We start from the raw sequence: 25,209 nt of genomic DNA, 5'->3' as shown, positions 1-25,209 counted from the left end.
TCCCATATGGTCGTCCCCCCTGAGCATCAAACGAGTGTGGCCCCCCCCCAAAAAAAATGTGGCTCTCAAAATAAATTTCAATCGTGGTTTGGCTCAGTTGGAAAAAAAAAGTTGCCCACCACTGCACTAGGGAACAGTGGCTCTAAAGTTAATCTGGAATCCTGAAACTGAAAAGGCCAATTAAGCCACCAGATTAAACATTTCAGTGGTATCAAGTTCTTTTAAGGTAAAACGAAATTGTGGCTTTTATGAAATATTCACAGACTAGTATAGCACACACATGCATGTCTGCTGTTTTGACTCCAATACTACACTTTTGTTTTTTGGGTTACTCCTGGCTCTATGATCAGAAATCACTCCTGGCAGGCTCAGGGGACCATATGGGATGCTGGGATTCAAACCACCGTCCTTCTGCATGCAAGGCAAACACCCTAACTCTCCAGCTCCTACACTCCTATTTTTAATATCAGGTTTGCCATACAGAAAGGTATTTTGGAAACTATCTGCTTGCTGTGGATTTTCACTTATTCTTTCGCTCTAGCATTCTAGGAGATGAAGTTCTAGGCATCTGGTCCAGACATGCTGAGAAAGCAGATGTAAACTGTGCCTGTGTGTCCCACTCAGGAATCAACCTTGTCACAGGAGACGACTTTGGCATGGTGAAGTTATTTGATTTCCCATGTTCTGAAAAATTTGTAAGTCTGGTTTATTATTTTTTAAAAAAACTCATTTTTAACATAAATATTTTCGCTTTAAATGATATCAATACTCCCACAATACTATTAGTTCTTCTTATACAATTGGAGAAAAGCAGTCATGGAATTTTTTGAGGTGTGTTATTTATCACAGGGTAGTATTTGGAAATAGTACCTAAAGGGTCTATCCGTGCATTGCCAGTGCCTTCCATTTGAACAACACACATGTATACATTCTACCCATTCATCCACTGAGACATTTCTATGGTTCCTCTAGTTATTGTAAATAAAGTTGCAAGGCTAGTCCATAAAGTTTTTAAAATACCCAAAAGGGAAATTGTTGAACCTTATGCTGGGTTTTTGTTTAGGGGTGGGGTGCTGTGCTCAGGTATCATTCCAGGCAGAGCTCGGGATACCATGTGATGCTGGGATCAAACCTAGGTTGGAAAGTGCTCTACCTGCTGTATTATCAGATCTCTTAGACCAGGGGGTCTCAAACTCGAGGCCGGCCTTCAAATATTGCAGTATTCGTGATTATTCGCTTACTGAATAATCGCAATAAAAATCTCATTAATAAGAAAAAATCACATTAAACATTTGCATACCCGAGCAGTTCTGTTCGGGGTATGCAAATGTTTAATGTGATTTTTTTTGATTTTTTTCTTACTGTGATTTTTTATTGCGAATATTCGGTAAGCGAAATCCCTTATGTGGCCCTGCAGCCCCCAGATAAATTGAGTTTGAGACCCATGTCTTAGACCTTCTATTCTGTATCCCATAGGGGCCTTTTCCTTACTTACATAGCCCTATGTCATTCCCAGTAAATGTATTCTTTAGTACTCCTCACCAACCAAATCAGTAAGGTGTTGTTATCTCCTATTGATTGTTGTGAAGGCCACCATTTGAAGACAGGATCTGTGCTTTACAACTTGAACCACATCCTTGGTACCCCAAATCACTTTCTACCTGTACTCCTACCTCCACACCACATACCCTCCCTCCATATCTTTCATTACTTTGAAAACAAAAACTATTAGAAAGTTATTTCCTCGGGGCCGGAGAGATAGCATGGAGGTAAGGCCTTTGCCTTTCATGCAGGTGGTCATCGGTTCGAATCTTGGCATTCCATATGGTCCCCCGAGCCTGTGAGGAGCGATTTCTGAGCATAGAGCCAGAAGTAAACTGAGCGATGCCGGGTGTGACCCAAAAACAAAACAAACCTCTTTGGGGCCGGAGAAATAGCACAGCGGTGTTTGCCTTGCAAGCAGCCGATCCAGGACCTAAGATGGTTGGTTCGAATCCAGACATCCATATGGTCCCCCGTGCCTGCCAGGAGCTATTTCTGAGCAGATAGTCAGGAGTAACCCGAGCACTGCCGAGTGTGGCCCAAAAACCAAAACACCCCCCCCCCAATTATTTCCTCCTGCCCAAAATAAAAAACCTTTATCACTTTCATCAGAGGAGAGTCTTCCTAACTACCTGCAGATATGACCCCAAAATAGTCTTGATATTTTTTTAGTAACCTGATTAACTGCAGATCCAGTAACTCAATATCAATCACTGGCTGTGGTCCCCCTTACCTCCATCGCCTTCTGGGATATAAATGCTGATTTCTGGTGGGAAATTTCAATTTTTGTGCAGCATACATTCTGAATTTTATTTTTTATTTTTAGGCAAAGCATAAAAGGTTCTTGGGTCATTCACCCCACGTGACAAACATTCGCTTTACTTGTGGTGACCGACATGTGATCAGTGCTGGTGGTGATGACTGCAGGTTGGTGAACTGATCTCATCAGTACCAAGGCAGTGTCTTCCTAGTTATTAAGACTCTTACACCCATATAGTTTCAGTTTAGGGGATCAGCTAGTTAGCATTAAAGGGTAACATCACCAAATGGCTCCTTGGAGTCAAAAATTATTCAATACAGAATAAAAAGAGATAAGAGGAACGTGTAAACATAACTAATCTGAAAGCTAAAGTGAATTTTTCATTAAATTAATGAAAAAAATTTTTCTGATTACAGTTTATTTGTCTGGAAATGTATACATATGCCTCACTGAAAAAAGATGCTGAGAAGGCGAAATGAACAAACTTGGAAGATGAGAATTACAGAAGAGGAAAGAGAAAACAGAACCAAACCCTACATGGACAAGTGGTGCTAATTTAAGATTGCAATGGGATTCCTTAATAGAAGAGTAGAAGATTGAAACATTCATTTAATGTTGGCTATATACCATCTCTCCATAATCCATACACTGCCAGAATTATTTTTTAAGAAAGGGTCAAATATTTAATGAAAGTCAACACCATGTGTCTGGGAAGTTTGCAAAGTTAGCCAAATCATTGAGGAGATTAAGAGTTGCAAGCACTTCTCAAAAAACCAAAACCCTTAAAAACCCAACTAGGGCAATTTTCATCATATGCTTGTATTTTCTTTCTTTTTAGATACGTGGCATTTCTATCTTATTGTCAAGACTCCTGGTATATCTTTTTGTTTATATAAGAAAAGGAAATACAAAAAAAAAAAAAAAAAAAAAAAAAGAAAGAAAAGGAAATACCACCATCCTATTCTAAAGGACCAGAGTTTTAAAAGGCAAACGTTTTCCCTAGGGAGACAGACATGAGCAACTGAGCACGCTCAACTAGAGAATACAGTGCTGATGCACTTATAAAGGCCTTTCACTATAGGACATTTTTTTTATGGCCATTTAAATTCAGGAACAGATTTGCCACTACATTTTCATTTTTGAGCCATCTTTAGATGGTCAGTCAACTCTATCATTGAAAATCTAAAACATTGTTATAGCTCAATAATGGACAGGTCTGATCAACTGTTTTCAGTGGTGTAGATTTTTTAAGATTTTAGATAGCAACAGTATTTCAGATGTGATCTAACAAACATTTGTTCAACATTTAACTTGAATTCAAATTTTTATAATTTTTTTTCTACTGGGAAATTTTAGATGTGGGCCACCCCAAAGACTGACTTTCAAAATATTGAGTACACAGGTCTGCTTAAAATGTTCGGAAAAATTCCTTTTTGGTGGATCAGAGTTGAACTCCTAGATTTTTATTTCTCTTCACTTTAAATGCTGCCAAAGAACAGTACTTGCCATTCAGGAATTTGCTATTTAGCCTATCTAGTTTCCTGAAAGACTGAAAATTATGTAGACTGCTATTTTAAAATATATTTTTCTAAATGTGAAGAAGTTGATGCTCTTCTATAGGTCCTTTGAATTTTAGTTTAATGCATTCTCTTTGTAGCATATAACAAACCCTTCAGATTTGTTTAAAAAAATTTCTTTTCACAAGGCACATTGGTTCCTGTTTCTATTTTCTATGTCTAACACCTTATAAATAATGCAATGAAAAGGAATGGCTAAATTGTGTCACAGAAAGTCTAATCAGTGACTAATCTTGGTCAGTTTTACAAATCTGTATCTGAAATCATTAGGCCTATAAGAAGCTTGAAATGTAAAGATGGTGTTGTTTCATTATGGATTATTTAAAATTAAGCCAAATTTTAGAATTCAATATTAAATGTCTATTCACATATATTATATAAATCGTCAGTTATAAAGGAAAAATGTCCCTCTGAACTACTTACTCTCTAAAACCCATTGCATTTATAGAGGGTTTTTTTCGAGGTCAAACTTACAGCTTCTATTGCAGTGCAGGTAGAAACTCTGTAACCTAAGCCAGTCAACTGTTGGGGCTATAATAGCCTCACTGCATTTGTTCTTCTAATGGCTAACCTAATAATCCAGCCTTAATCATCGTTGTCATTTTCACAAAGGCCACCACTCCAGCCCCACTATCAAGTTTTTTTTTAAGGTCAATAAATATCAGATGTCATATGGATTCTACTCTATAATTTTAATCCATAAGAGCATCATTTTGTATATGATATTTAAGCTCCACAATTTGTAATCTGAAATGCTAGCACCCTTACCCTCACTCTGTACATAAATGCATGCCAAAGGACACTGTGCACCTGGTGCCACTTGCTGTGTGTAGCCAGCCACATATGTTAGTTCCCTTCCTTTCCATGGTTCATTTCAAAGCAAGCCAACCTTTACCTTGCTTATTAACCACACTGAAAATGAGGTTAAACTTACATGTTTTCCAGGTAATGTTTAATTGGGGGTGGGGGAATCAGATTTAAGCACTTTCTTATAAGTGGCTGAACTAAATAATTTAAATGACTTTATTTCCCTTTTAACTTCTAGACTACATACCATTTATACAATACAAAAAGAAATCTAAAATTCTGGAGGTAATTTCTCCTGCAAGTGATGCAAAATCTTTAATGAATGAGCAATGCCTAATTCAATGGCATAAATCTTCAGAATGAAGTGAAATTAGTTCACACACACACAAAAGTGTAATTTATAAAATGGATAAATATCTGATTCTTTCCTCTAATGAAAAAGCAGTGGTTACCAAACAATACTTGGTTTTTGGCTCTAAATCCTGACCTTTTACATTATCCCCTTGGGTACATCACTAAAAGACAACAATTTTTTTTCTTTAAATAGTCCTGAGATTATTTAAATCTTTTATCACTTTTGCTTCATTTACTTTTTCTATCTAACTTATAGCTTTGAATTGTTAAAAAAAAAAAAACTACATCAAGTCTTTAGAATCAATAATATTTAATTCTAAAGCATTTGACATATCTTGCCTTAACAGTTTTTTAAATCACATACAAAACTCTGTATATATTAACTTGATTAATTCAGACTTATAGTCCTAATTTGCAGTTCACCCATCTGATCTTCGTAATTATAGCCTGCCATTTAAAATGCACTATTTAAATCTAATTTTTACATTAAAAAATTATCTTCATTAATAACTTTTCTGTGGAATTATTTCTGAATATTGTTTTTCAGAATGCATACATATGTATAGCTATAATCTTGAGTTTAAAATTTGTTTTCTATATCTTATGTATAAAAAGTTGTAAAAACTTTTATAATTTTATGGTAACATAGTTCCCAAAAATATTTTTAAACGCATACAAGCTTATAGTAAATGAAAGTATTTTAAGGAACCGTTTGTGTTTTTTGCACTTGCATTTGTTTTCATCATACCTAACACCACCACCTCACTCATCCCACTTATTCAGAAGGCCAAGAGACCAGTCATTTCGCAACCTTTTACTTTAATGGCACTCAAACTGAGTAGCCTGTATTATCATGCTTTTTAAACTAAACTCAATTAAAAAAGATTAACTCTCTTTTAAAAATCTTAGCACTTTTGGACACTTGTTTTCATGTGAATTATGAACATTTTACATAATCTTTGGAGTAAGTCAAAGTAGCAATCCAACTTTTGGAATGAAGGTTACCATCCAATCCCCTTTTTCATACTTATAGCTGCCAGCTCCAGATTGGCTGATGATTATTGCCACATTGTAAATGTGTAATAAACACACCTCAAAATTTTTAATAGAACTTAGCTTTTCCTTAGACTGGTCTTTTCATGAACAAAATAAAGAAAAAACACCCAACATTAAAACCACTTAATAAACTTACAAACTTGAAAAATTAGACACTTCGAATAGGCATAAACTTCATATTATGAAAGCAATATATTCCAAGTTTCAAGACATGACAAGTTCTGTAGCATATCTTTCGGCAAATGGTAACTTCCAAACTCCATGATCTTCTGCCAGGTAGGATTAGATGTTATTCACTGAACAGAAACAAAATATTTCAAATTAACTGCTTGCACTCACTAGTTATCATATTCCTCAACATATTGAATAATTTCAAGAGTATTCGACATGTTACAACAAAAGACATGGTAAAATATATGGGTATATAAAAGATATTACTTAGGGCCAGAGAGAGTGTACAGTGGGTAAGGCACTTGCTTTGCAAACTGCCAACCAGTGTGCAATAGCTGATATCCCATATGGTCTCTGAGCATAAATACAACTGAAATTATGGCAATATTTCTTTCAATAGCTTACAATTAGAAATGTGACGCTTGGTAATGCGTTGGTAGAAAATTCTAATGTGGGGGTTAGAGATTATACAGTAGGAGAAGTGCTTGCTATGCATGCAGCAAACCTAGGTTCAATCCCTGAGCGTTGCCAGGTGTGATCCAAAAAACAATCAATGAATGAGTGACTACATATTTAAAAAAAATTGTTTTTTAAAAAACATGAAAACTTTGTCATAAAGTATTTTTCCAAAGGTACAATTAAACAGCCTAAATTGCTACTTTCCCCTTAATTATCATCTAATATACTACATGCTAGTAAAGTATTCTAAATAAGACAAAACCTGATGTTAAGCATTACCTGGTTTGGGGTCGAATCCATTTCAAGGCATGTCGTGGTGGCACAGCAATTGTGGGATGATAAAAGGTGCAGTCAGGCCGTGTACACTGAGTGTTAAATCTACAATGCTGAATAAACAAGTGTTTCAACATGGCAGAACTAATAAAAATAAACATAATCTGAGAGGACAGTAACAGGCCCACCCTAACTTACAGGGCATGGGATTGTTTGATGGCTGGAGAGACAATACAGCAATAGACAGAACTTGCTCTGCAACCAACCTAGGCTTGATCCTTGCCACTTCCTATAATCACTTGAGCCCTTTGATGAATAGTCCCCTGAGCACCAAGCCAGGAGTAAGCCTTCAGAACAGCCAAGTGTGGTTCAAAAACCAATCCCCATGCACATAAACACCACCCCTAAGACCTCTAAAAGGTGCTAAATCTGAATTGTTTAAAAAGTCTAGTCAAGTGATAAAACTTTAAAGGAAATCTTCACATATAATACACTCTTCCTCTAATCAAGACATAACAGCCATCCCTACACTCAGCCCAATATTTCTTTTCTTTTTCTTTTTTTTTTTTGGTTTTAGGGTCACACCTGTTTGATGCTCAGGGGTTACTCCTGGCTATGCACTCAGAAATGGCCCATGGCTTGGGGGGGACCATATGGGACACCGGGGGATTGAACTGCTGTCCGTCCTACGCTAGGGGGATTGAACCGCTGTCCGTCCTACACTAGCGCTTGCAAGGCAGACACCTTACCTCTAGCGCCACCTTCCCGGCCCCTGAGCCCAATATTTCTAGGAGAAATTTCACTAGTTACTATGCCCAGTTATTGTTGAGGAAATTGAAAGCCTTTCAAACATTGTGATTATTATTTTGGAAAGCTCATACATACCGAGAAACTAAAAAAAAAAAAAATACATAAAATGTTAATAGGGGCCGGCGAGGTGGCGCTTGAGGTAAGGTATCTGCCTTGCAAGCACTAGCCAAGGAAAGATCGAGACCACGGTTCGATCCCCCAGCGTCCCATATGGTCTCCCCAACAAGCCAGGGGCAATTTCTGAGTGCTTAGCCAAGAGTAACCCCTGAGCATCAAATGGGTGTGGCCTGAAAAAACAAACAATATATATATATATGTTAATAAAATAGAAATGGAGAAGAAAAAGGAACTTAAGAAAAATCGACCAATTCTGATCACAGAGACAAAGCATCAGTGCAAATACAGATTGGCGAGAAGTGCTTTTATTTACATCTCATTTCTGGCATATAGTAAGAGGGGAAAATAAATCCATAGGCTTAAGGCATGTGAAAAAGTAAACCTCACTAGCAAAGACAAGTTTCACTCTCTTTGATTAGGACACCAACATGAAGTTTGAGACCAATTAAGGCAACAATTGGCTGGAGCATAAAGACATTCCAGGGGCAGAGAGATAGAATGGAGGTAAGGCATCTGTCTGCCTTCCATGCAGAAGGGCGGTGGTTCAAATCCTGGCATCCCATATGGTCTCCCGAACCTGCCAGGAGCACCTGAGCGCTGATGGGTGTGACCCCCCAAAATTTAAAAAAGACATTCCGGGGCCGGAGAGATAGCCTGGAAGTAAGGTGTCTGCCTTCCAGGCAGAAGGACGGTGGTTCAAATCCTGGCATCCCATATGTCCCCCCCGCCACCCCCCTCCATGCCTGCCAAGGGCGATTTCTGAGCCTAGAGCCAGGAGTAACCCCTGAACACTGCCGGGTAGACCTTTCACTAAATTCATGTGGGAAAGTAAGTCTTACTTACTTTTGGATGATAGAAGGGACATTCCATTTTCTTACAAGCAGGGAAGTAACGGCAAAGCTGACTATTAGAAGGTGGTGTTGGTGTTGAAACTGAAAAAAAAAAGTTAATTTTACATAATAAAATATTTTCCTATTGATGTGTCGTGATGACTTTATATGAGCAGTTTAATAGACAATGAACAGAGCAGAGATAGCTCTAGTGGCAGAACATAGTCAAGACCTGAATTCCATGGATCCTATTCACCAGCCTTGCCATGTTCCTACTCCCCAATACTGACAGGAATGGTGCAAAACAAGATTTTAACAAAAGCAAACGAGGGACTTTCAAAATCATTTTTCCTGGATATATATGGATAGATTAGGCGATTCTGCTTTATAACACTATGACAGAATGATTTTTATAACTATTCCTTTTTTAATTTCCTTTTAAATTCACTTATAGTCCTTTTCATTTATTACTCAAATACAGCTATTCACAAAGTCACTAACCTGGTTTTGGAGGCAGGACTGGAAGCCTTCTACTCAGATGAGTGAAGGGACAATCTGGTTTCGTACACTTCGCATCATATTTACAATTTGGATGAACAAACAAACATTTTTCAGCAAACTTACAGTTGGGGAAAGCTCTATTAAAAAAAAAAAACAAATTTATTGTTCACACTTCAGCTCCACACTATCACTCTTTTTTTTTTTTTTTTTTTTTTTGGTTTTTGGGTCACACCCGGCAGCGCTCAGGGGTTACTCCTGACTCTATGCTCAGAAATCGCCCTTGGCAGGCACAGGGGACCATATGGGATGCCGGGATTTGAACCATGGTCCTTCTGCATGAAAGGCAAATGCCTTACCTCCATGCTATCTCTCCGGTCCCACTCTTTTTTTTTTAAGGGCCTCCATTGATTACTGGTTTTGAGAAACACAGAAATATTAGAGGTCATACTACAGAAGGTAGGGTATTTGCTTGCCTTGCACAGGATCGACACAGGTTCAATTCCCGACATCCCATATGGCCCCCCAAGCCTCACCAGGAGTAATCCTTAGGTTCAGAGTAACCCATTGTATGTCTGGGAACATTTTCTGAGTATTCAAACCTGTGAATACTGCTAGGTGTGGCGAAAAAAATTTTTAAATAAATATTGGAGGAAAAAGGCAACTTTCTATTTTTTAATGGAGCCTGATATCAAAATGAACAAAGCCTAATTAACAGCTTTTCAAACCATTATGAAAGGCAAGAGGGATATCTAACAAAAATCACAACATTTTTCTATAAGATCTTAGGAACTTTGTTTTTATTTTTTGGTTTTTGGTTTTTTGGTTTTTGTGCCACATCCAGCATTGCTTAGGGGTTACTCCTGGCTGTCTGCTCAGAAATAGCTCCTGGCAGGCACGGGGGACCATATGGAACACTGGGATTTGAACCAACAACCTTTGGTCCTGGATCGGCTGCTTGCAAGGCAAACGCCACTGTGCTATCTCTCCAGGCCCAAGATCTTAGCAACATTTTATAAAATAAACAACACAGTGAGCATCAGAGTTCATCCATCATATATTCATATAATTCTCACTTTCAAAGTTTCCTTTTTGTTTGGCCACACCTGGTGACGTTCAGGGGTTACTCCTGGCTATGTGCTCAGAAATCGATCCTGGCTTGGGGGACCATATGGGACGCTGGAGGAACGAACCAGTCCATCCTAGGCTAGCGTGAGCAAGGTAGCGCCCTACCACTTGCACCACCACCCCCCCCAGCCCCTCACTTTCAAAGTTTCCTTAGAGAAATAAAAATAACTCACTGAGGCTAGGACAGAAAGAAAACATTGAGGAGTTATTCCATCTATATACAATTGTGAATATCTAAAGTCATCCTCCAAAGTTCATTCCACTGAATCAGTTAAGAAAAACTTTAACCCAAGTCCAAAGTATTTCCATGTATTAAACTTTTCCCCTAATGCATTAAACATATACACCTGTAGAAACCAAACAAATAACTAAAAAAGATAATCCCATTCCATTCCCTCAGGAAGCTGCTGTTTCACTATTCCACAAAATCTGAAAAAAAAAAAATGCCTTCTCCCAACTCCCACCAGCCAAGGAAGAGATGTAAATCTGCTCTGCTAGAGAAGGCCAGGGAAAGTATCATTGCCTCCAGCAGTACACAGGAAATTCATTATAATAAACCATGTAGAAATTAAACTAAAACCAGGGCAGGTTTGTAACTACTTACTTGCAAGGTGAAACAGGATGATGATAAGTGCACTCATCTCCATTTTTACAGGCAGGCCAATACTTGCACCTCTCTAAAAGCTTTTCTGGTTTCTGTACTATACTCACATCATTCATCTCAGCTACAATGGGAAAAGAATGAAAAGAATCTCATTAATTATGATCAATTCTGTACACAGAATCTTTAGTAAAAGATCCTTAGAATCTACTCTTCTTCTGTGTCAATGTAATAAAAAAAATGTGCCAAAGATTCTGCACACACACACACACACACGCCGGAGAGATAGCACAGTGGTAGGGCATTCACACACACATATTTTGGGGGTCGGAGAGATAGCACAGTGGTAGGGCATTTGCCTTGCACGCAGCCGACCCAGGACGGACAGTGATTCAAATCCAAGCATCCCATATGGTCCCCCAAGCCTACCAGGAGTGATCTCTGAGCCAGAGCTAAGAGTGACCTCTGAGCACCAAGAATTACCAAGTGTGACCCAATAAACAATAAAGACTTCTGTAAAAGATTATCAGAAAGTAAGCATCAATTCTGATAGTAGTAAACAGATAGTGTGGGGTTGCAACAAAGCCAAAATTCTCACCAAAACTTCAAATTCCTATTATCGTAAAGGTGCACTAAATGTAGAAGAAGAAATATAATCAATAAAACAGAAACAAAGAGATACAAAAAGAGAGGGATCTGAGAGATAGATGAGAGGAGAGGAAGCTAGCCTCGAATAATTAGGCCAACCCAGGTTCGATCCTCGGACCCCTAAATCCTATCAGCTGTGACCTGTAAGTAATGCCAGAAATAAGTCAAGTACCAACAGGTGTTGCCCCCAAATAAAAACAAAACAAAACCTATAAACACATACTGTAGAGTTGAAGTGATGACATGTGAATTCGTGTGTTCCCATGAACACTGGGGTAAATGGTGATAGTTCACATCCATATCAGAGGCAGGAAAGAATTTTACCACATCAGGTCTACCAGGGGCTTCTGTAGAAGCCCTCAAGAATGTGTCTGGTTATTGTCAGATGACCAATGGTTGGATGCCTCAGGTGCAGGAAAACTCTAAAGCTAGCAAGTGCAAGCATCATCCATATGGAAGACAACCTTCACTCTGCACAGTAACATACATGTAGGCCAATTACTTTCACAACATTGGTTTCCTCACACACACATATATGTATACATATGTATGTATGTATGTATGTATGTTTTGTTTTGGGCCACACCCAGCAGGGCTCAGGGGTTACTCCTGGCTCTCTGCTCAGAAATCGCTCCTGGCAGGCATGGGAGAGCATAACAGGATACCGGATTCAAACCACTTTTGGTCCTGGGTCTGCCACTTGCAAGGCAAACGCCCTAGCTCTGTGCTATCTCTCTAGCCCCAAAACATCTATATCTTAAATGCTAACAAATAATTAAAATTGGGGCCGGGCGGTGGCGCTAAAGGTAAGGTGCCTGCCTTGCCTGCGCTAGCCTTGGATGGACCGCGGTTCGATCCCCCGGTGTCCCATATGGTCCCCCAAGCCAGGAGCAACTTCTGAGCGCATAGCCAGGAGTAACTCCTGAGCGTTACTGGGTGTGGCCCAAAAACCAAAAAAAAAAAAAAAAAAAAAAAATTAAAATTTGAAGGGATGAATAAACCACAAATAAAATTACTTCTACAACTGGCACAAAAAGAGTTGCCAACTTCTAGCCCAAAACGTTCTTAGCCACCCACACCAGTTATTATGAACTACGCAGCACACCATACTCGTAGGGACAAACAACCTTTATATTTTCAACCATATCACTCTGATCCTTGCCTCAGTCAAGCTCCGGCATCTGAATTTGCTTCTGTAACTTACTAGTGCTCACCTACACACAAAGCAGATGTTATGTAACATTCTGACCTTCTGTTTCCTCATCTACACCAAGACAAAATGTCCTCCTTTTATGATTATGTGAAAAGCAAAACAGGCAGCCAGCCATAACTTATTACAGCAGCCAGTATTCTAAGGTTTTACTGTTCCAGGGTTCCAACCTCAGGTTCAGTCAGGAGAGTAAGACACACAGAAGCAGCCCTGGAGTGCAGACTGTAGCATCAGAAGACGCTATCACCTGATAAACATTTTGTGCTACTTAAAAAGAATCAGTGGCTGGGGAGACAAGTTCATAGCCTGAGTGCAAACATTAAGTAGAAGGCCCAGGTTCAATCCCTAGCACAAGAATCTCTTAAGTACTGCCAACAGTAATCCCTGATCATACAACTGGGAGTAGTCTCTGAGCACTGCTAGTATGGCCCAAGGAAACAAGAGTAAGAAAAGTCATTGATTAGGATATAAATGTGGGTGTTCAAGAGTCCCAGGATCAATCCTCACCAACATATGATTCTTCGACCACCAAACTAACTGATGTGACTCCTGATGTGACCCCTAAGCACTACCACGTGAGGCCCCCCAAAAAAGTTTATTCTCAAGTCAAATTAGGACAAGAAAGAATCCAAGTTGTGTATCATCCTGCAGAGAAATCTCTGTACCTCACTCTCCTAAAGAAAACGTTCCTGGGCCAGAGCAATAGTACAGCAGGATTGCCTTGCACCTGGTGTTCAATCCCCAGGATCCCATATGATCCCCCCCCCCAAGCCTGCCAGGATTGATTTCTGAACACATGAGGAACAACCTCTGAGCACCGCTAGTTGGGGCTAAACACCAAAAAAACAGAACAGACTACATTCCAGAAGTTCTAAACTTATTTGGCCCTCTTCAAAAACCACTTAGTAACAGTCTGGAAATCTATCTAGTTTAAGTGAACAAAGCACTTCCCCCAAGCTATCAGCGGCTCTCCCAACATTTTAGTGCCACAAAGTAGATGACCTACTTTGGGAAGCACTGCTTGAGATTAGCAGCTCTCAACATCTTTTTTTTTTTTTTTTTTTTGGCTTTTGGGCCACATCCAGCGTTGCTCAGGGGTTACTCCTAGCTGTCTGCTCAGAAAATAGCTCCTGGCAGGCATGGGGGACCATATGGGACACCAGGATTCGAACCAACCACCTTTGGTCCTGGATCGGCTGCTTGCAAGGCAAAAACACCGCTGTGCTATCTCTCCGGGCCCTTTGTTTTTTTTAGCTCTCAACATCTTACTGACTACAGCCCCCTTCCAATCTTTACTTTTTTTTTTTTTTTTTTGGTTTTTGGGTCATACCCCACAGCGCTCAGGGGTTACTCCTGGCTCTATGCTCAGAAATCGCTCCTGGCAGACTTGGGGGACCATATGGGTTGCTGGGATTCGAGCCCCATCCTTCTGCATGCAAGGCAAACACCCTACCTCCATGCTAACTCTCTGGCCCCTTATATTTACTTCTTGCGGCCTCTTTGCCCTACTGGCTAGCCACCTAGTCTCATGCTATCCCTCCCTATTTAATCTATTTTCTATGGGCCCTTAGTATATCCCACGGAGGGTGGGGGTTCCATATAATATACAAATGGCATACATACATCATAGGGAGAATCAGGCCAAATGAAACAAGTTATCTGAATACTGAAAAACAGATCATAGTAGGTAGGTAAATACTCCCAGCAATAGCAACATTCAACATGCAGAAGCTTTTATTTAATGAAAATGATATATCCTACGTACAAAAATCCTGACTATTTTTCCATGAAGCAACTAATACTGCATGTCCCTAGATTACTGCCAAATGTGGACTGGTGACCACCGACCCTGAGAATCATTCTGGAAGCCACAGGCACAGTCAGGAATAGTCCCATAACAAACAAAAGTGCAGAGAAAACTGTAGCCTAGTATTACAAAACTTAAGCTAATAAATTATAAATACAAAACAAGCCCCCCAAAGCATAATTTACTCTTATTTTGGACTAAATATGCCAGGTCAATAAATCTGCATTGCATGAACACTGCAATTCTCAACATCTCATTACCACTCACACATTTTCTTAGTGGGTCAAGGAGGTGGATCAAAGGGTTGGAGCACATGCTCTGTGTATGAGAGGCCTGGGTTTGACAGCAGTATGACACTACCACCACCCCCAACTACTGCAAGCACATTAGAACAGTCCCGAGCACTACTGGGTACAGGCCTCCAGATATTTCTCTCCCTTTCTATAAGATTTTTTAAGCTTTTACCAAACAAAACCATGACATCAAATCAATGATTCAGAACAGAAAAAAAAAAGCATTTAGTTCAAAGATAATAAAGTCCCTTTACTTATCCTTTACTCATGCATTATCACCCCCTTAAAGGCTTTTTTAAAAAAATTATTCCAGGGGAGATTTGGGGCCACTTCTAACTCTGCATTTAAAGGATCATTCCTAGAGGAACTCAGGAGACCATAGAGGGTGCTGGGGTTAGTCCCAGTAGGCCATATTCAGATAAGTGTCCTATCCACTGTTATTATCAATCGCCCCAGCCCCTTTCACAACCTTGACTAAGGTATTTACTGTTCTCATATTACTTCCAAGATTTACTTTAGAAAAGTCTCAAACCCCATTGTTTTTAATACTATTTTAAATATTCAGTGTTTCTAGAAATATAAGACCATGTAAGGAGAAGTTATTCTATACGGAAGTGATGTAGCCGTCACTGGCATCCAACAAGAGCAGCAGAAGCTGGAGAGACAGTAGGGCTTCTACCTTGCACTCGGCCAACCCAGGTGCAATGCTCAGGAATGATTCCTGAGTACAGAGCCAAGTGTGGCCCCAAAATCTTCCCCAAAAGAGAAAGCAAGAGAAAAGCAGAAGTAATAAAGTTCATCTGCCTTAAATCAAGCCACCAGCTGAACTGAGTTTACCTAAAATCTACACGTCCACAATTATTTGCATGAAAAAATCTTTTATAAATTTCCAAGTCTTTACAGGTTACATGAAAATTTCCTCTATATTCATTTTCCTGTCAAATCAATTACAACAGGGTATTGGTGACACAGGGGGAAAAGTTTCTAAAGGAGGAAAGGCAAACAAAGCATTAAGAATGATGGTGCACTCTTTTAACCAGAAAATAAAGTAGTTCTGGCTTCCATAGCTGAATTCCATTTTAACTGGAAAAACAGTTCAACTACAAAACATACAAAGAAATAAGTCTCAAACTTAAGATCTTTTGTCTGAAGAACAAAAGAAAAGAAAAGGCCACTGCGGAATTACAAATAGAAGCAATGTCTCCCACTAATAATCATTCAAGATAGAGAAACATGTCAAAGGTTTCCTGCCCAAGGACAGCACCCAGAAAAGGGAAGACTGAGCTCTCAACACACCATTTGAAAAGCTCCCATTTGGGTCATCAAGCTGCCTGCTCATCAACTGCAGCTGCTGGGGGTGGAGGAGACCTTTGAGTCCCTTGTTTGAGGCTGCAGTTTGGTTTACGGGTTTCATTCCTTCAAAGCACATGTCCTCCTCTTGATCTGACATGTATCCTGGGGGGCTGGGGACACCATCCAGCGTCACTATAAACTTGGGACTTGCAGGTTTATCTGGTTGTACAAGATCTCTGCCAGACAGATAGAAAATACCATAGAATTAGGGAAACAAACATAAAAAGCTGAGCCTAAAGTGCGCTTCAGCTGAACTACCATACTGCTTCAGTTTAAAAAAAATCTTCAGTTAAAAATATTTTAAAGGAACTGGGAAAAGCAATTAGGCATTGTCCTCCTCAAAAGGACAATCTCCTCTCAACCTTGACTCTGCTGTCACAGAGAAATGAGTATCAAAATATAATAGCCAGAAATTCTATGTTTATACTAATATTGTATCTGTATGTTTATTCCTTTTTAGGACTTTTAGTCCATTTTCGAAGGGAAGAATCACCCCAACCTGACCTGCTCTCTTCGAGGGAGTTGCTTTGATGTTTTTTCTCACCTAGCTTTTAAAATGTCATTTCCTAGGTAAGTATAAAAAATAAAATGTGGGCCCGGAGAGATAGCACAGCGGTGTTTGCCTTGCAAGCAGCCGATTCAGGACCAAAGGTGGTTGGTTCGAATCCCGGTGTCCCATATGGTCCCCCGTGCCTGCCAGGAGCTGTTTCTGAGCAGACAGCCAGGAGTAACCCCTGAGCAAAGCCGGGTGTGGCCCAAAAACCAAAAATAAAATAAAATAAAATAAAATAAAAACAAGAGCTAAATCACAGTGAGTTAGTTATCTGTAGGTTGATGGACTTCTGAACAAGAAAGATGAACTCAAAATTTTCAAAATATAATCTGTTTTGTAATTCACAGCCCATTTCTACTCTAGAAACAAAGGTGGGAAGAAGGGAAGCTGGACATGGTTAACCTGCACTATCTAATCAAAATAAATAAGCTACAAAGAAAAAGAAACAATCTACCGTGTCTGCAAAAGGTGTCCTGAAAGTACCCGCAGGGACTCTGCAGTCTTCGTGCCCGCCTCTTGGTTTGGTGCCACTACTATTTCCTCAGACAGCTTTGGCTTCTTCAGAATAAATGATCTTGTGTCTGCATGGACCATGGATTCCATGTCATAGTAATCTGAGCCAAGAAAATTGGCCACAAATGTTTACTTTTGAATATATTTTGCACCCCCCACATCACACACGTGAGAAGAATGTTATGTTTTATAAAATTCTAATTATTTGCAAAGAAAAAATTATGACTTCTACTCAGAAATTCTCAGAACTTACTCAACTGCATTTGTTTCAAAGATGAACCTTTAAAAAGTGTTCCATTCCTCATAGAGAACACTATCATCAAGAAATCATAAAGAACACTTCATAACTAGAGTAAAAAAAAGTACCTCTGTGAGGCACTTAATAGATTATTAACAGTATAAAGTACAGTAATATTTTTCTAAAACCATGAAGAATAGCGTCCTAATGCTACCTGGACTTTGATACTTTTTTTTATATTTTTAATCATATTCTTCTTGCAGAGTAACTCAGAGGAGAATACATCTAGGTGAAAAGAACTCAACTAGCATCATTTCTATCTGGTTTAAGTCAGAAAATTACCTTGAAAGAAAAATTTATGATGAATAGGCATTTTGAAAAATACAGCAAAAAAAAAAAAAAAAAGGCCTAAAATGAAAAGAACCACAGATCACATAATCTACAACATGGCTTTCAAACTTTGCGATATTATAGAACAACAAGATCTGGAAGCCGGAACTGAGACAGACCGATCCACATGCCTGCCACCTAACTGACAAAAGTTAATGAGTTGTACTTCTTTCTACTGAAGAACAAGCAAGTAACAGAAATCAAGACTCACAAGATATTTCACTCATATTTTTTAACTGAACAAAAACTCACTTAACACTTAGAGCAGTGTGCACAAGAATAAGCAAAAAACAGGTGTATACACAATTTCATAAAGAGTCTGCTCCAAAGTCTGTGCAAGGTGCTGGGAGAACACAAAGCAGCCTATGCCAGCTGGGGAATCAAAGAAAAGCTTGCAGGAGGAACACTTGAAGTTGGTATAAGAAACCTTGAGGGGCCATAGCAATAGCATAGTTGGTAGGGTGTTTGCCTTGCACATTGCCGACCTGGGACTGACCTAGGTTTGATCCCCAGCTTCCCAAATGGTCCCTCAAGCCTGCCAGGAGTCAATTTCTAAGTGCAAAGACAGAAGTAACCCCCTAATGGCTGCCAGATGGGGTCCCCATCCCCCAAAAAAGATAAACAAGGAGAGCAGATCCAAGAATAAAGCATTTCAGGTGAAGAAAACCACGACTACAAAACACAGGGAATTGGAAACCTTGAGAACTGCAATGGGCTGGAGGGGCGTGTGTGGAGGTAAGTTAAAAATGAGGCCGAAGGATGGGGCAGGCAAGGTGGCACTAGAGGTAAGGTGTCTGCCTTGCAAGTGCTAGCCAAGGAAGGGCTGCGGTTCCATTCCCCGGCGTCCCATATGGTCCCCCAAGCCAGGGGCGATTTCTGAGCGCTTAGGCAGGAGTAACCCCTGAGCATCAAACGGGTGTGGCCTGAAAAAACAAACCAAAAAAAAAAAAAATGAGGCTGAAGGATACTATGTTAATGAGATTATATTTTAGAATAAGGAATTAAGAAAATATACATGTAGCAATATAAAAATAGGGGCCGGAGAGACAGCATGGAGGTAGAGCATTAGCCTTGCATGCAGAAGGATGGTGGTTCGAATCCCGGCATCCCATATGGTCTCCCAAGCCTGCCAGGAGCGAATTCTGAGTGTAGAGCCAGGAATAACTTCTGAGCACTACCGGGTGTGACCCAAAAAAAAAAAACAAAAAAAAAAAACAAAAAAGGGCCGGGCGGTGGCGCTAAAGGTAAGGTGCCTGCCTTGCCTGCGCTAGCCTTGGACGGACCGCGGTTCGATCCCCCGGTGTCCCATATGGTTCCCCAAGCCAGGAGCAACTTCTGAGCACATAGCCAGGAGTAACCCCTGAGCGTTACTGGGTGTGGCCCAAAAACCAAAAACAAACAAACAAACAAACAAACAAAAAAAAAAACAACAACGGAGATATAGCACAGAGGCGTTTGCCTTGCAAGCAGCCGATCCAGGACCAAAGGTGGTTGGTTCAATTCCCGGCGTCCCATATGGTCCCCTGTGCCTGCCAGGAGCTATTTCTGAGCAGATGGCCAGGAGTAACCCCTGAGCACAGCTGGGTGTGACCAAAAAAAAAAAAAAAAAAAAAAACCAGAACAAAAAATAAATAAATAAATAAATAAAAATATCCTGTTTTGTTTTTGTTTTGCTTTGTTTTAAAATTTGTGTTAAGAATGGACTGATAGGGGCCAGAAAGATAACATGGAGGTAGGGTGTTTGCCTTGCATGCAGAAAGATGGTGGTTCGAATCCCGGCATCCCATATGGTCCCCCAAGCCTGCCAGGAGCGATTTCTGAACGTAGAGCCAGGAGTAACCCCTGAGCACTGCTGTGTGACCCAAGAACCAAAAAAAAAAAAAAAAAGGACTGATAACTTTGATCTCAGTTCTAGGAAATAAATGTAGCAAGATGGTTTAATTAAGCAAGAAGAAAGCTCAATAAGCTGAGAATACATTTTGCATGCAGGAAGCTCCAAGCACAGTGGGTAGGGTGCTTGCCTTGCACTTGGCCAACCCTGGGTTTAATCCCCAGAATTCCATATGGTCCCCTGAGCACTACCAACTGTGACCATAAAAATGGAAGGAAAGCTCTTAAAGCAAAAATTCCAGTAATCTGAGGTCATTTTTTCCACTGGAAAAGAATAACAAGACTCTTGAAAAGGTAGGAACAACTCACCTGCCAAATTTGCTATCCCAGCAAAATATGGCCCACCGAGGATTCCCAAGCAAGCAATCAGAAGTAACCCCCAAGCACTGCAGGTAAAAAACCAGTAACTGAATAAATAATAACTAGATTCTCATTAAGTAGGAGAGACACTGATAAACCCTGCATGATGAGGCCTGAGTGTGATCATGGACCTCACAAACACAGCTGGGAGCAGCCCCTGAGACTGAGTCCTCTTCCCAGTCTCAAAAGAATTACTTTAACAGCAGTTGCACTTTCAACCACCATGGCAGGTCAGCCTGAGTTCTTCTCAGAATAGAAGTAAAGAGATCAGAAAAAGAAATGTGAGAGAAAACTGGACAAGGGAAATAACTTCATCATAGGGATTCACCACATCTCAACTTATATGTATATGCATGACATTCTCTCTTCCAAAGAAGTCCATGTTTTCTCTTGACCTCTAAACCCTTTCTCTAAGTCCCCCCAAAACTCTTTTTACTTCAAAAAATAAAGATGTAGGGGCCGGGCGGTGGCGCTGGAGGTAAGGTGCCTGCGCTAGCCTAGGACGGACCACGGTTCGATCCCCCGGCGTCCCATATGGTCCCCCAAGAAGCCAGGAGCAACTTCTGAGCGCATAGCCAGGAGTAACCCCTGAGCATCACAGGGTGTGGCCCAAAAACCAAAAAAAAAAAAAAAAAAAAAAAAATAAAGATGTAGAGTAAGACAATTTTCAATTTAAATATATTTAATCTGAAGTCTTTGTGGGATTTTCAGGTGTTTAGGAAGTTATCAGAGCTTATATTTGGAAGGGGCGATTACTAAGAAGAGAGCCAAATCAAGAGGTAATGGATCAAACGTTATAGCAACGTTTCTCCCTTGATACAGATGACTAGTTGGCCACTATGCATATCAAAATGACTCACTGAGCACTCACAATGAGCAACAGTAGAATTCAGGATTGGGTCCAAGGGAAGCTGCCCTTTTTACTGGCAAAAAATTTTTCCAGGCAAATCGGTTCTACTAGTTCCATTCTTGGTCAAGAAATATAAAATGATTGTAGGAACAGAATAAAAAGGTTAAAGAACAGGAGAACTGGGCTGGAGGTAGGGTGTTTGCCTTGCATACAGAAGAACAGTGGTTCGAATCCTGGCATCCCATATGGTCCTCCAAGTCTGCCAGGAGTGATTTCTGAGCATAGAGCCAGAAGTAACCCCTGAGCACCCCCAGGTGTGGCCCAAAAACCAAAAAAAAAAAAAAAAAAAAAAAAAAAAGAACAGGAGAACTGAAGTAATAACTCAGTAGGTATCAGTAGGTATGGCACAAGCCTTGAACAATGTAGGTTTGATCCCCAGCACAATATATGATCTCCTCATCCCACCGGAAGTGATCCCTGAGCACAGTCAACAATACGCCCCGATGGGGCCAGAGAGATAGCATGGAGGTAAGGTGTTTGCCTTTCATGCAGGAGGTTATCGGTTTGAATCCCGGCGTCCCATATGGTCCCCTGTGCCTGCCAGGAGCAATTTCTGAGCCTGGAGCCAGGAATAACCCCTGAGCACTGCCGGGTGTGACCCAAAAAACCACAAAAAAAAAAAGAAAAAAAAAAAAGAGTACGCCCCGAGTATTGAAGGTGAAAGGGAAAGAAGGTGAAAAAAAAAAAAAAAAAAAAGAAAGGGAAAGAAGGGACAGAGAGAGAAAGTGTACATAATACGGATAGATAGTGAAGTTTAGAATTAAAGGATGAAAGATTAAAGCCTGGGAGCAGAGGAGTCACAAATTATAAATTGTATTAAAGTATGCACTCAAAATGAGTTTTCTTCAATCCAAACACAAAGTGCTAGTCACCTTAGCAAGATTAGCATTTAGCAGCCTGATTTAAGCAGTAAACAGATGGCTAAGCTAGTAGCACGTCAGTAAAGAGCTCATAAGAACCTCATTTACTTATTTCCTCCTGAAACCCCACTAAAGGGGTCGGAGTGATAGCACAGTAGGAAGGGCATTTGCTCTGCTGACCTGTTTTGATCTCTGGCATCCCATATGGTCCCTCAAGCCTGCCAGAGTGGCTTTCTGAGAACAAAGTCAGAAGTAAACCAAGCATCACTGTGTGGCCCAAAAACCAAAAAAGAAAAAAAAATAATGAAACCCCACTAAAGTATCAATAAAGAGGGGGTGAGGAGAAGACAGAGAGGGGGAGGGTGGGAGAGGGGAAGAGAGACAGAAACAGAGACTGAGGTGTCAGTTTTGCAAGCCAGCCAACCAATTTACAATTCCTGACTAGGGAATTTGGTTCCCTAGCAATGTTAGGCGCTACTTAGGGTGCAGGGAAAGCCAACGAACAGTACAGGAATAAGGCATTTTGCCTTGCATGTAGTCAAACCTATCTTGATTCCTCCCACCACAATAAGCCCCTTCTCCTCAACAGACACTGCCAAGAGAGAACCCTCAGCAGTGAGGAGTAAACCCCTAAGCACAAAAAAAAGTTAAATGGTAACATAGCTACATTTAAAGTGGAAAAAAAAGACCTTCAAAAGCTCTATCGTAAGCCAACACTGTTGCAATCCAATATCATTTGGAAAGTTCTCCAATGTCCAAAAAACTAGCTGCAGAGGAAGAGAGCAAGGGGAGGGGAGGGTGTATTCTGACAGGTAGAGTGGGCATCTGTCCATTGTAAAAGCCGTTCACCCCAACTCCACGATGTTTTGTTTATTTGGATCCTCACAAGTACTCCCCCACCTCTATAATGAAGGTATGTAGAATGGGTGATGAGCTTTAACTGTTCATCAGTATTGTAAATGCCTATGGGAAAACAAAGCAACATTTTCTCTGACTGAATTAAAGAAACTATGCGTATATTTTATTTTATTTTATTTTATTGGGTTTTTTTTCCCCAGCAGTGCTCAGGGATTACTCCTAGCTCTATGCTTAGAAATTGCTCCTGGCAGGTTTGGGGGACCATATGGGATGACGGGATTCAAACCACCAACCTTCTGCATGCAAGGCAAACGCCTTACCTCCATGTTATCACTCCGGCCCCATATTTTTAAAACTCTTAAAAGTATGGGGCCAGAGTGTGGTGCTAGAGGTAAGGCGTCTGCCTTGCAAGCGCTAGCCTATGACAGACTGCAGTTCAGATCCCCAGGTGTCCCATATGGTTCCCCCCAAGCCAGGAGCGATTTCTGAATGCATAGCCAGGATTAACCCGAGTGTCAATGGGTCTGGCCCCAAAACAAAAACAAAACAAACAAACAAATGAAATACTTAAAAGTAGGGACAAAGGGCCGGAATGATAGCACAGCAGTTAGGGAGTTTGCCTTGCATGAGGTCAACTCAGGCTTGATCTCTGGCATCCCATATGCTCCCTAGAGCCTGCCAGGATTGACTCCTGAGAGTAGAGCCAGGAGCATCACCAGGTGTGGGCCAAAAAAACAACAAAAACAAAAACAGCAGGGGACCAGAACACAGTGGGTAAGATGCTTGCCTTGCACTTGGCCAACCCCAGGTTCAATTCCCAGAATTCCATATGGTCCCCTGAGCACTACCAAGTATGACCATAAAAATGGAAGAAAAACTCTTAAAGCAAAAGTTCCAGTAATCTGAGATCATTTTCTCCACTGGAAAAGAATAACAAGACTCTTGAAAATGTAGGAACTCACCTGCTGAATCAACTAGCCCTGAAAAAAAAAGTAAAAGAAAATGTAAAGACTCTTATTAAAATCTTGAAATGTAAAAAGCACAGGAGCCGGGCCCGGAGAGATAGCACAGTGGCGTTTGCCTTGCAAGCAGCCGATCTAGGACCAAAGGTGGTTGGTTCGAATCCCGGTGTCCCATATGGTCCCCCGAGACTGCCAGGAGCTATTTCTGAGCAGACAGCCAGGAGTAACCCCTGAGCAATGCCGGGTGTGGCCCTAAAACCACAAAAAAAAAAAAAAAGCACAGGAGCCATGTTGAAAATAGAAGTTATCGCCGGAGAGATAGCATGGAGGTAGTGCATTTGCCTTACATGCAGGTCAGTGGTTCGAATCCCAGCATCCCATAAGGTCCCCTGAGCCTGCCAGGAGCCATTTCTGAGCATAGAGCCAGGAGTAACCCCTGAGCGCTGCTGGGCGTGACCCAAAATAAAAAAACAAACAAACAAAAAAATAGAAGTTATCTTCTGAAAATGGGAATAGGTTAAATAAACATGATTATAGCAGTTCAAAGTTGAGATGCATGCCTCTGCCAGGTCCCTAATCCCATTCAGGTCCCAGAACCCTGGCAGTCAACGCCATTAGTTGAAAGACCTTTCTTGAAGAAAAAAAAACCTTTCTTGGGAGATGTTTATCTAAGTACCTATAGATACTGTTATCAGGGAGCAACTAGACTCACAAATCACATTCCAAATGCAAGTTTTACATTTGAATGTGAAATCAAAGCTCTTCTTTTCATCACCAGTTGAATTTATAACACCAATTTGCTTTTTAGCATCACACTCTAAAGTAAAAAAAGAGGGGTCCTCAAACACCTAAAGAAAACTTGTCACAAAAATGATCAAAACAACCACCTTGGAACCAAAGACAGAGGGGGAAATGTTTAAAATTACTTTTAACATTCTTGAGGGAAAAAGGCACTAACATGACAATAAAATTTTGTTAATAAAAACATGTATGTTGAGCCGGAGAGAAAGCATGGAGGTAAGGCATTTGCTTTTCATGTAGAGGGACGGTGGTTTGAATCCTGGCATCCCATATGGTCCCCCATGCCTGCCAGGGGTGATTTCTGAGCGTAGAGCCAGGAGTAACCCCTGAGTGCTGCTGGGCGTGTCCCAAAAATAAAAAACAAAACCAAAAACATGTATATTGGGGCTGGAGTGATAGATAGCTCAGTGGTAGGGTATTTGCCTTGCATGCGGCTGACCCAGGACGGACTTGGGTTTGATCCTCAGTGTTCCATATGGTCCCTGGAGCCAGAAACAATTTCTAAGCACATACCAGAAATAACCAAGCATCTGTGTGTGACCCAAAAACCAAAAAAAAAAAAAAAAAACCAAAAAAAAAA

At 40.5% G+C, this 25,209-nt stretch overlaps 2 protein-coding genes across 4 annotated transcripts in view; one reads left to right on the top strand and one right to left on the bottom strand.

Annotated features, from left to right (window-relative positions):
- EML5 (EMAP like 5) overlaps positions 1-3,224 on the top strand; it is a 219,618-nt gene extending 216,394 nt beyond the window's left edge. The window contains exons 41-43 of the mRNA XM_049769917.1: positions 542-695; positions 2,369-2,469; positions 2,719-3,224. Coding sequence (XP_049625874.1) covers positions 542-695; positions 2,369-2,469; positions 2,719-2,755 — 292 coding nt within the window. The 3' untranslated portion in view covers positions 2,756-3,224. The remainder of the gene's footprint in view (positions 1-541; positions 696-2,368; positions 2,470-2,718) is intronic.
- Positions 3,225-6,269: 3,045 nt separating this feature from the next.
- ZC3H14 (zinc finger CCCH-type containing 14) overlaps positions 6,270-25,209 on the bottom strand; it is a 54,260-nt gene continuing 35,320 nt past the window's right edge. For 2 of the 3 annotated variants that reach the window (XM_049769799.1, XM_049769801.1), the window contains 7 exons: positions 17,302-17,461; positions 16,238-16,470; positions 10,987-11,107; positions 9,258-9,394; positions 8,770-8,858; positions 7,006-7,112; positions 6,270-6,392 (listed from right to left, as the gene is read on the bottom strand). In XM_049769799.1, the coding sequence (XP_049625756.1) occupies positions 6,386-6,392; positions 7,006-7,112; positions 8,770-8,858; positions 9,258-9,394; positions 10,987-11,107; positions 16,238-16,470; positions 17,302-17,461 (854 nt within the window). In that variant the 3' untranslated portion in view covers positions 6,270-6,385. The remainder of the gene's footprint in view (positions 6,393-7,005; positions 7,113-8,769; positions 8,859-9,257; positions 9,395-10,986; positions 11,108-16,237; positions 16,471-17,301; positions 17,462-25,209) is intronic. The other variant, XM_049769800.1, reaches the window with a different exon arrangement.

This window comes from Suncus etruscus, chromosome 3, assembly GCF_024139225.1.
Source record: "Suncus etruscus isolate mSunEtr1 chromosome 3, mSunEtr1.pri.cur, whole genome shotgun sequence".
Lineage (NCBI taxonomy): Eukaryota > Metazoa > Chordata > Mammalia > Eulipotyphla > Soricidae > Suncus > Suncus etruscus.
The sequence above is the reverse complement of the archived record's forward strand: the minus strand, read 5'-3'. Positions and strand labels throughout refer to the sequence as shown.